We start from the raw sequence: 12,691 nt of genomic DNA on the forward strand, positions 1-12,691 counted from the left end.
AAAGTCGAAATGTTGAGAAAAAAGTTGAAATGTCGAGAAAAAAGTCGAAATGTCGAGAAAAAAGTTGAAATGTTGAGAAAAAAGTCGAAATGTCGAGATTAATGTTGAAGTACAATCTCGAAAAAAAAAGTTGAAATGTCGAGAAAAGTCGAAATCTCGAGAAAAAAGTCGAAATGCCGAGAAAAAAGTCGAAATTTCGAGAAAAAAGTAGAAATGTCAAGGTTAATGTTGAAGTACAATCTCGAAAAAAAAAAAGTCGAAATGTCGAGAAAAGTCGAAATGTCGAGAAAAAAGTTGAAATGTCGGGAAAAAAGTCGAAATGTCAAGATTAATGTTGAAGTACAATCTTGAAAAAAAAAGTTGAAATGTCGAGAAAAGTCGAAATGTCGAGAAAAAAATTTAAATTTCGAGAAAAAAATTGAAATGTTCAGAAAAAAGTAGAAATGTCGAGATTAATGTTGAAGTACAATCTCGAAAAAAAAAGTTGAAATGTCGAGAAAAGTCGAAATCTCGAGAAAAAAGTCGAAATTTCGAGAAAAAAAGTCGAAATGCCAAGAAAAAAGTCAAAATTTCAAGAAAAAAGTAGAAATGTCGAGATTAATGTTGAAGTACAATCTCGAGAAAAAAGTCGAAATGTCGAGATTAAAAAGGAAAGGAAAAAGGAAGAAAAAAGGAGAAAAACAGAAGAAAAAAGGAGAAAAAAAGAAGAAAAAGGACAAAAAAAGAAAAAAAGAAGAAAAGATAAAAAAGAAAAAAGGGGAAAAAAAGAAGAAAAAAAGGGAAGAAAGGTCAAACATTTTCTAAAAAGCTCCAGGAGCCACTAGGGCGGCTCTAGAGCCGCGGGTTGCCGACCCCTGTTTTAAGGCAACAGAGTGATGCCGTTTCCACAAACCTGCAGCTTGTTGTAATTTCCTCGAACATTAGCTTCCAGCCTGGCTGTTTGTGGGTGCGGACACGGAGAAGATTTGAACGTTCAGCTCATCAGAGATGAGCCGAGTCTTCCTCTAGATGCGACGGGGGATTTGTTCATTCATTTGCTGGCTTTCAGCTGTAATTGCAGTTGCCACACAAACACTATCCCCGTTTTCTGCCCTGCTCTCACTCTCCCAGGATGGTAAACAGCTAATTGTTTGTGCCACAAACACGAACTGTGTCCAGAGCTGATGTGAGAGCGTGGAAAGGCTTTGAGGAAACGGACTCCATTAGCGGCCGGCCCCCGGGGTTGATGTCATTACGGTCCGAGCCGGCCCCACTCGGGTCCAAGTGGCGGACACTTGTGCCTGCGGGACTTCAGAGCAGCAGGGGCCCGTGTGGGTCCCTGGCAGCAGTCTGGTTTCTTTATTCAGGTCACATCCAGGATCATGACGACTTTCTTTCATACGTCCTTACGACACCATGAAAACTATATATAAAAAAAAGGGATACAAACAATTCATAAAACTAATTTTCACAGCGCGTACAAACAACTCATGAATGAAACAGATCCTAATTAAATTATACAATACTAAAAACATACACAACTATATCTAAATGTTAAGAAAACAATAAGAAAACAAACAAACAAAAAATTCCCCACGGTAAGAATTTGTCATCTCGCGGTAAAAACGATAAATTCCCTTTGATAAAGTTTTTGTGTAAAAATGATTTATGGTTCTGCGTTAAATCCACAACGTACAGGAAGGAAGGAAGGAAGGAAGGAAGGAAGGAAGGAAGGAAGGAAGGAAGGAAGGAAGGAAGGAAGGAAGGAAGGAAGGAAGGAAGGAAGGAAGGAAGGAAGGAAGGAAGGAAGGAAGGAAGGAAGGAAGGAAGGAAGGAAGGAAGGAAGGAAGGGAGAAAAGAGGAAGGGAAGAAGGAAGGAGAGAGCAGGAGGAAGGAAGGAAGGAAAGGAAAAAGGAAGGAAGGAAGGAAGGAAGGAAGGAAGGAAGGAAGGAAGGAAGGAAGGAAGAAAAGGGGAGAAGGAAGGGAGAAAACAAGGAAAGGAGGAAGGAAGGGAGAAAAGATGAAGGGAAGACGGAAGGAGAGAGCAAGAGGAAAGAAGGTAGGAAGGAAGGAAGGAAATGAGCCTGAAAGAAAGAAAGAGAAAGAAAGAAAGAAAAAAGGATAAATTCCCGTTGATGACGTTTTTGTGTAACAAACATGGCGGATCTGAGAGCGAGATAGATTTATAGTTGAAAAGGTGGAGTTGAATTGGTATTTTTTAATCGTTATCGGGATAAATGCCGGAAATTATCGTGATACATTTTTGAGTCCATACCGCCCATCCCTAACGCTGGACAAATTGGGTTTGCTTTGGCTCTTCATCAACACTACGGTAAATAGGAATGCACTTACAGCGGCATGGACCAGTGTTTATGTCCTTCTTCTTGGTGCTCATTTAATTATAGTCTAACATGCAGCAAAGCTGCTCCATCATCTCAACTGCAGCTACTTATCTCATTCACCAAAACATAGTTAGCACCAGTCTGAGGCAGCTCCTCCTCCTCCTCCTCCTCCTCCTCCTCCTCCTCCTCCTCCTCCTCCTCCTGCATCCCCCTCATGCCATGCAGCCACTACTCACACGGCAGAGATCACACAGTGTTGTAAGCTCGTTTAAAACTTCTGATCCTAATCTTTACGAGTGCAGCATCAACAAGTCAGCGGCGACAGAGATGAAGGAGTGTTTGCTGGAGAGTTCAGACTTAAAAGACTCAGACTTCAGCCCAGACGATAAGCAGTAGATGATGTTGAGGGTTTAACATTTGTAGCAGGCGGAGAACGTCGCAGCAGCTGCAGCAGGAACACTAGCGCAGGGAAATAAACCCGATACTCTTTATTATTGTTCTCATGGCACAAATTCTGCCTGATGAGCACGATCTGCTTTAAATGCTCTTTGCACCAAATAAAGAACAAACATTAAGTCAGAAAAACAGGAAAAAACGAATATATCAAGCCAGTCAGTGGGCTTAGATGATAAAACCATCCAGGCGCTGAAATGTCAGAGCAAGTTTCAAAAGCAGTTAAATGAGATGAAATGTGGAGACACATCTTGATGTGGTGAATTTGATACGCTGCACACTTTTAAGCGGTAGGAGGGAAAGATCAAGAAAGGTTTTATGCTTTTAGTTTTCACTGAAAGTCAAAACAAAACTCTACGGCATCAGTGCATCTATTCATACATTTTTTCCATCTTCTTTATAATTGACTGTCACAAGGCAGTGTTTACAGGGACTGATCTCTCAGGTTTACAGCATAAGCTGCCGAGGTGAGACACTTCAGCAGGAGCCAAAACCGGGTTTGTGACAGTAAAAAACCCAGAATGGAACCTCAAATTTCCTCACTAAGCTGCTGAGCTGCTAATTAACGTTTCATTGTACAAGCCCCAGAACTCAGACGGGGCTGAAACCCAACATTATTACTTTTCGTGGATTTTTGGGGCTTTTTTCTGAGGTTAGGACAATTTCCTGAGATCATAATGTCATATTTATGAAAAGCTTTGTCCAAAATACCTCAGACACACAGTTCAACAGCTCCTTTTTACACATTCTTTACATTTCTGTTCATAAAAACCACTTTAAGGACGCTGGACGGGACCCTTTTCCCTTCTGAAACCTGTGTTAAAACGTATTTAACCCATATCAGAGAAACACTGCATGAGACATGTCAAGTTGGGCAGAAGAAGCGATGATATGAGCTAGGGGTGTAACAATATATCGTGCCACGAAATTTCGCGATACAAAAACGTCAGGATACGTGTCGTGGAGGTGACAACCTGTATCGCAATATTGTGTTATTAATATTAATCTATTGTGTTGACTAGAAACGCGCATCCGACCGCGACCGCAGCCGCGGTCGCGGTACAACTTCTGCGTGAGTTTGCGTGTACTTCAATGTCCGCTCAACAGTGTAGGATTTCAGAACATCAACACAACACCTAGTGCTGTATCACTCCGCCCAATCTAAAACATACTAACAACTGATAAACTGACTAGTGTAATTATAGTCCCTGATTTACAGAATATAAAGAATATATTTATAAAATAATGAACCCTGAATTACCAAAATAACCTTAACAAAAATAAATCTCCTCTTACACTTATAAGGTGAGCATGAATCAATCTTTTTTATGATGTAAAATTGTATGTATTTATTTACTTGTATTTATTTATTTAATTTTAGTTGTTAAATTTCTGGAAAAGAAAAAAGTCAAATCATACATGAGAGAAACTATTCAATTTGTGGCAAAATATTTGTACTTGTATGAAACTGAAGATGCCTGACAAATTTACTTTTAGTTCAGTTTGTGGAAAATGGTTGGCCTGGCTTTCTCTTTAAAACTTAAACAGTTATAAAGCATTACAAACTGTAACAATAGGGCAAACACAGTATTGTTTTGTATTTTGTGTCTTTCAAATAAAAGACTGTTTTTTCCAGTCATATATTCCTCTATCAAGGTTGTTAAAAAATACTGCTATAATAGCGTATCGTATCGTTATCGTGACCTCAATATCGTGTATCGTACCGTATCGTGAGATTAGTGTATCGTTACACCCCTAATATGAGCTAATATTGATGATAATGATGATATGATTTGGATCTGTGATGTCACAGGACCCATCAGATTTGAACAGCTCTCTTAAACACATTTTCAGATGTACAGTGTCTGAATGTTTTTGATCACTTCAGAAATTCGGACATATGCTCTCATGCACAAAGAGAGTATTTTGTTTTATCTGTCCCCTTTAATTACATTTGAAATAAGCGGTGCACATTCACTGACATCACAGTCTTCAGCTGCAGGTTGATGGCTTATTTTCCAGGCCATCAGGCCCAAATTCTGCAGTCTCGGCAGTACTAAGAGCTCATATTTCATTTTCTGACATCTGACATCCCTCCCGCTCCACTCAGGCCTCCCTGCGTCAGCCGTTTGCTTCTCATGGTGTTGGGTGAGGGTTGACACCGTGAGCCTGTGGAGAGGAGCACCTTGGTAGCAGGTGGCTCAGCTCTGCATCGTTCATCAGATTGAAGGTTTCACTGTCACTTTTATGTAATTAAATCCGTCATCAGGGACTCGCGTCTTTGCACAGCTATGTTCGTTTATTCATTCATTCATTCATTCATTCATTCATTCATTCATTCATTCATTCATTCATTCAGTCATTCATTACAATACGTATAGAACTTATATAGACCCTATAGTTAAACTCCAGAAAAGAGCTGTAAGAATAATAAATAAAGTTTCTTATCGTGACACTACTAATAAATTATTTGTAGAGTCATGCATATTAAAATTCATAGATATTGTATATTTAAAAACATTAGAAATTTTGTTTCGAGTTGAGAATAATAGCCTTCCTATGGAGCCAAATCAGGGCCAAAAGTTTTGCTAATTTGAAAATAAAATTTGAACCTGAAAATGTTTTTTTACAGTTTCAGTTTTATTTTTTTCAGTATCAGATCTTTTTTTCAGTTTCAAATCTTTTTATTTCAGTTTCAAATCTTTTTTTCAGTTACAAATCTTTTTTTTTCAGTTTCACGTCTTTTTTTTTCAGTTTCACATCTTTTTTTTCAGTTTCACTTCTTTTTTTTTCAGTTACAAATTTTTTTTTCAGGTTCAGACTTTTGGCCCGGATCTGGCGTGGGGGGCGTGGCATCAACTGAGAGGGGCGTGGCATCATGAGTGACAGCAGAACAGAGAAGGCGGGGGACGTTCTTCAGTCATGTTGCCTTCAGGAAACGTAAGTTGCAGAAGATATCAGTAGAAGTATGATTCAACACTGTATATACACCATATTCACGTGATTGGCAGTGGAAAAAACTGATATTAGTGACACATTTCTGTTTGAAAGGCTGTTTTAGACCGTATTTGGCACCAATCGCAGTATAAAAGCAATAAATGCCAGACTGTACAGTTCAACAGCCACACTTTAAAGTTTGACATTTCCCACTTCCACATACTACCAAGTACGGTCTAAAACAGCTTTTTAAACAGAAATGTGTCACTAATATCAGTTTTTTCCACTGCCAATCACGTGAATATGGTGTATATACAGTGTTGAATCATTCTTCTACTGATATCTTCTGCAACCTACGTTTCCTGAAGGCAACATGACTGAGGAACGTCCCCCGCCTTCTCTGTTCTGCTGTCACTCATGATGCCACGCCCCTCTCAGTTGATGCCACGCCCCCCACGCCAGATCCGGGCCAAAAGTCTGAACCTGAAAAAAAAATTTGTAACTGAAAAAAAAAGAAGTGAAACTGAAAAAAAAAGATGTGAAACTGAAAAAAAAAGACGTGAAACTGAAAAAAAAAGATTTGTAACTGAAAAAAAGATTTGAAACTGAAATAAAAAGATTTGAAATTGAAAAAAAGATCTGATACTGAAAAAAATAAAACTGAAACTGTAAAAAAAAAATTTCAGGTTCAAATTTTATTTTCAAATTAGCAAAACTTTTGGCCCTGATTTGGCTCCATACCTTCCTGCTTGTTTTCGGCATTTCTTTAAATTAAGAGAAACAAATTATAATTTAAGAAGGCTGTGGGTCTTTGAAAGATGTCGTGTGAGGACTAATGTTAAATATAGATGTGTTTCATTTTTGGGAGTCAAATTATGGAATCAACTTAGTGATGAAGTGAAACTGTGTAAATCTCTGTTGAATTTTAAAAAAATATTGAAAAGTAAAATAATTAAGGATTACAATGCTAAATGATTGGAGTATAATTTGGTTAAGCAGAACAATTTAAAGGGAAATTTCTCTTTTGTTTCTTTTCATATTGCAGATAATCTGGGTTTTATGTTGGAAAGTACAGGGTAGGCAAATATAAGCTTTGGCTTCAGCCTATTCCTTTTTCGGTTACAGAGTTTATTATTATTTTTTGTGTGAAACTGATGAGTGTAAATTTGTATGAAAGTGTTTTGTCATTTACACACACACACACAGTTTGAATTGCAAATAATGTAATGTAACCGAAATAAACAATTCATTCGTTCGTTCGTTCGTCCGTCCGTCCGTCCGTCCGTCCGTCCGTCCGTCCGTCCGTTCGTTCGTTCGTTCGTTCGTTCGTTCGTTCGTTCATTCAAAAAAGCCTGTGTGGTAACAAGAAAGGCTATCATAGTATCAGTTTTGTCTAAGCTCCCATGGCTGGTATTCCTCTGTTCCAGATTAGAAACACACTGAACCCGGGATTAGCAGGCGGAGAGAATAAAGCCTTCCCAGAACGCCGGAGGAGGAGGCCGGGGCTAATGCATCAATACCCTCTGAGCACTTAAATACCCTCCCGGAGAGTCCCCTGGCCGTCTACAGGACAGCACATTAAGCCCCGAGCTAGTCGGTTGTAACAGTAAAGGTCGGAGATGGATTTCTGACCTCCGGGTCACCGCATCCAGACTGAGGATTCCCGCTGCCGGGTCCTGCTTCAGGAGGTGACAGGGTCACGTAGCGCTGGATGGAAGACTTATCTGAAACTCAGTGGAGTGTAACTCCGCGCAGAGACATGTGGCGAGGCATTATTCACCCTGGTGCAGAGTGGCAGCATATCGTTGGTGAATCTGCTTTGAAACCTGGTCATTCAATGAAGAAGCTGGCTGAAGAGATGATCCGAGGCAAATAGGGCTGGGGATCGATTCAAATGTCAAGAATCGATTTGATTCTGATTCTTAAGATTCAGAATCGATTATCAGGATTTGATTCAATCCGATTCGATTCGATCCGATATTGATTTGGATTAGTGTTATTTAAAATGTTTTTTGAGCTGTTGCCTGAATGATATTACTGTAAAATAACTCAAACAGGCCTTTCAATATCCATTTAAAGTGCAAAAAAAAAATTAAATTGGAACAGCTCATGCAGTAAACAAATCATTTTAGCTTGTCTAATTTATTCTGTCACGAGACACACATATTGCCATGAAGCACCCGGCATTTTTCAGAAGTGTCATGACGAACAGTGTGTCCGACTACTGGAATTAAAGTTCACGGGGCGAAAATGTAATGATGAAAAAAAAAGATCTTTAGACATAAGAATCGATCTTTAGGAATTAATATGAGAATCGATTTAGAATCGGAAAATCGATTTTTTTCAACACAGGCCTAGAGGCAAAGCACGGGTTCGGGGGGTTTATTTGATACTTCGCTCACCCCGATCAACATGTCTGAGTTTAAATTAGCATATTAATCAGCTATAAACGACAGATAACGATAAACAATAACTGCAATCAGAGATTTTTATGGGTGTACGGTTCTTTTATGCCCGTCTGAAACCCTGGAAATATTCTTTTATTGGGTGTTTGTGTACGTTTCACTTTCCCCACTTGGCAGGATGATTGCCAGACGGAGTGTTTTTCGGTGTTGTCCCCAGAGAGAGTATATTCTAACGTTTTTTTCTTCTTCTTTTCTCCTCCAGGCCGGATCTGATCTCTCCTGCGGTGTCCCTGAGACCGGAACCCGCCTCCCGCCCCCGGCATCGGGCCAGCAGATCGGCGCCCCCTTCAGCTTGACTCCCAGATATAACGCTAGTAGGGGGTCGCCCCCCTCCCCCCCCCGCCCCCGCCCACGCTCCCAGGAACCCCGGGGACGGGTCCCTGCCATGTTTCACTAACGGACCCCCTCCTCCCCTCGACCGGCGAATGACCAGCGTGCAAGCGAGGGCGGGGCTTGCCTCAGTCTCTCACGATTGGCTGCTGGATGGAATTAAGGTGAATGGAACACATGCCCAAGGAGCAGGACTCGAACCCATCAGAGGGCGAAGAGAAACAGTGAGTGGGGTGTTTCCTTCTCTTGTGTCATGTTGTCGCCTTTAAATAATCCTGATGCGGCCTCTTTATGTCTACGGAAGAGTATTAGGGCGATGCAGGAGAAAAATTAATATATATATATATATATATATATATATATATATTTTAGAGGAGGAAGATTTTTTTTTCATTATGCATGTCGAAAAAAAAGGCGAAATGTCGAGAAAAAAAGTCGAAATGTCGAGAAAAAAGTCGATATGTCGAGAATAATGTTGAAATACAATTTCAAGAAAAAAGTTGAAATGTCGAAAATAATGTTGAAATACAATTTCGAGAATAAAGTCAAAATTTCAACTTTATTCACGAAATTTTGACTTTTTTCTCAACATTTCAACTTTTTTCTCAACATTTTACTTCAACATTAATCTCGACATTTTGACTTTTTTCTCGACATTTCAACTTTTTTCTCGACATTTCGCCTTTTTTGTCGAAATTGTACTTCAACATTAATCTCGACATTTCGACTTTTTTCTCGAAGTGCACAATAAAAAAAAATCTTCCCCTCTCAAATATTTTTTTCTCCTGCATGGCCCTAAATATTCTTCGAAAATGTCGAAAATAATGTTGAAATACAATTTCGAGAATAAAGTCAAAATTTCAACTTTATTCACGAAATTTTGACTTTTTTCTCAACATTTCGACTTTTTTCTCGAAATTTTACTTCAACATTAATCTTGACATTTCAACTTTTTTCTTGACATTTCGCCTTTTTTGTCGAAATTGTACTTCAACATTAATCTCGACATTTCGACTTTTTTCTCGAAGTGCACAATAAAAAAAAAATCTTCCCCTCTCAAATATTTTTTTCTCCTGCATGGCCCTAAATATTCTTCCGTATATGTCAAAGTTGGCCAAAGGAATCTTTTTTTTTTTGTTATTTGACCTCTGAACACTTTATCCAGCATCAATCACGTTTCCCTTCTCCCCATCGCTCTCCACTCACCGCTTGTCTGAATGGTTTTCTGGGAGCTTGGTTTCCACGGCGGCTGCTGGGCACGGCGCTTCTGAGCAGCTTGTTTGCTTCTTGACTTGGGTTCTCGTGAGGTCGAGCTTGTCCCGCTGCACCGAACACAAACAAACATAGCACGCTGTAAGCCCCTTCTCATTAATGAAAACATAATATCAGGGAAATGGAGCTTTTCTCGTCGTGCCGGAGGAAGGCAGGAGAAGGCCGATGCATTTAGGAAACACTTACTAGTCGTATCATTCTACTTTGGCTCGGAAGGAGTTTCATGCCTTAGAAATCCCAGCAGGCTCTTTTATTTGCTTAAAATTGAGCTCCTTGAGTGATGAAGGTGATACTGCCATGTCTGGAAATGCTCACCCGTCACTCACATCAGGATTCATGAGTGTCTGAGAACATGAATGTCCTTCAGGTACATAAATACATGTAGAAAGATTAGGAACGCTCCCAGATGATTGGTTCATGTTTTCACTGAGGCATGGGGGGGGTTTCAAGTTGTAAAGTTTAAATAATACTCCCCCCAAACGGACCACAATGATGAATTAGGATGAGTTTCTTGACATTTTTAATGAGAAAATGTCAGCCAGAGCGTCGTTAAGGACAACATCTGGAGGAAGTGCCTCAACGGAGTCTTCTGTCCAGCTTGATCAGTTCAATCAAAACTCTAATTCCACCGTGGGAATAAAAGTGACATATAGTCACATCGGACGGATGTCTCAAAATGTTTCACAAAAGTAACAATAAACGTCAAATAAAATAAAAATAAATGGAAACATCTGGAAATTACAGTCAATGAATGAATAACATTAAAATAAAAATAACATGACGATTTTTTCCCATATTGTGATGAATGAGTCCAGAAAGTTTCTTGAGCATCAGTCGTTAGCCTCTGGGACTATTGATATCTGAACTTTGACTAGACGTTAAGCAGCTGTTAGTCACCTAAAGTCTAAAAATAGTAGCCAACAAATTTAAATATCAATATTGTCAGCAAAAAAAAAATTAAACAGAGTGAGACATCTAACTCCCTTTTTATCTTTGCTGCACTTGCGCAATAGAGCACACACAGCGCCAGGTAAACAATATGGCGACAGATGCAACACCACGGTGACGAGCAGCATAGTTTATTAAAAGATGTTTTTTTGAATGAAGTGTCCATCTTTGTGGTATTTTATATTTAATTACCACATAGCCTCATGCAAATTGTAAATGCTGAAAGCTTTTCAATAATGTAATAATTATGAGATTCATGATCAGATTAGTCGACTAATTGTTTCAATAATTGATGACTAATCGTTTCAATAGTCGATGACTAATTGTTTCAATAATCGATGACTAATCGTTTCAATAGTCGATGACTAATCGTTTCAGTAGTCAATAACTAATCATTTCAATAGTCGATGACTAATCGTTTCAATAGTCGATGACCAATCGTTTCAATAATCGATGACTAATTGTTTCAATAGGCGATGACTAATCGTTTCAATAATCGATGACTAATCGTTTCAGTAGTCGATGACTAATTGTTTCAATAGTCGATGACTAATCGTTTCAATAATCGATGACTAATCGTTTCAATAATCGATGACTAATCGTTTCAATAATCGATGACTAATTGTTTCAATAATCGATGACTAATTGTTTCAATAGTCGATGACTAATCGTTTCAATAGTCGATGACTAATCGTTTCAGTAGTCAATAACTAATCGTTTCAATAGTCGATGACTAATCGTTTCAGTAGTCAATAACTAATTGTTTCAATAATCGATGACTAATCGTTTCAATAGTCGATGACTAATCGTTTCAGTAGTCAATAACTAATCGTTTCAATAGTCGATGACTAATCGTTTCAGTAGTCGATGACTAATCGTTTCAATAGTCGATGACTAATCGTTTCAGTAGTCGATGACTAATCGTTTCAATAGTCGATGACTAATCGTTTCAATAGTCGATGACTAATCGTTTCAGTAGTCAATAACTAATTGTTTCAATAATCGATGACTAATCGTTTCAATAGTCGATGACCAATCGTTTCAATAATCGATGACTAATTGTTTCAATAATCGATGACTAATTGTTTCAATAGTCGATGACTAATCGTTTCAATAGTCGATGACTAATCGTTTCAATAATCGATGACTAATCGTTTCAATAGTCGATGACTAATCGTTTCAGTAGTCAATAACTAATTGTTTCAATAATCGATGACTAATCGTTTCAATAGTCGATGACCAATCGTTTCAATAATCGATGACTAATTGTTTCAATAGGCGATGACTAATCGTTTCAATAATCGATGACTAATCGTTTCAATAGGCGATGACTAATCGTTTCAATAATCGATGACTAATCGTTTCAATAGGTGATGACCAATCGTTTCAATAGTCGTCATTAGTTGCAGCCCATAAATTCATGTAGTTGAAATAGGGCTGGGCGATATATCGAGATTTTAATATATATCGATATATTTTCAAACACGATATGGTACCAGACAATATCGTTTATATCGATTTAAAAAAAAAACATTTTTTTTTTTTTTTACATTTTTTTTTTTAATGATTTTGATATAGCTTATTTTGTGACAAATTGACTTGAATGTTTTATTTGAGATTTGCACAAATGTTTTGTTATTTGCACAACTGTCAACCTCAGTGGAAAAGTCTGCCTGTTACTGTCTACATTGTATTAATTGCACAGTGTATTTTAATTTAATTGTTATGCAGGAAAGGAATATTTGTTTTATTTTATTCAAGAAGCATTTTTATTCTATATATGCAGGCAGTTTATTTTTATTTCATTTGTTTTATACATTTTGATATTGTGCAGACCTCTGTTAAAAAAGGTACTTGTATGACATTTGGCACGAGGCTTTGTATTAAAACTGACTGTTTTTTTAAGGGTTTGCCTCAGAAAAAAATGAAGCTAACAGAGATGCTATGCTATAATGCTTTGGGGGA

At 38.2% G+C, this 12,691-nt stretch overlaps 1 protein-coding gene across 3 annotated transcripts in view; it reads left to right on the forward strand.

Moving 5' to 3' along the window:
• Nucleotides 1-12,691, forward strand: part of LOC133419296 (thyroid hormone receptor alpha) — a 252,702-nt gene that overhangs the window by 163,340 nt on the left and 76,671 nt on the right. For all 3 annotated transcript variants that reach the window (XM_061708380.1, XM_061708381.1, XM_061708382.1), the window contains one exon: nucleotides 8,379-8,730. In XM_061708380.1, coding sequence (XP_061564364.1) covers nucleotides 8,675-8,730 — 56 coding nt within the window. In that variant the 5' untranslated portion in view covers nucleotides 8,379-8,674. The remainder of the gene's footprint in view (nucleotides 1-8,378; nucleotides 8,731-12,691) is intronic.

This window comes from Cololabis saira, chromosome 19 (assembly GCF_033807715.1).
Source record: "Cololabis saira isolate AMF1-May2022 chromosome 19, fColSai1.1, whole genome shotgun sequence".
Classification (NCBI taxonomy): domain Eukaryota; kingdom Metazoa; phylum Chordata; class Actinopteri; order Beloniformes; family Belonidae; genus Cololabis; species Cololabis saira.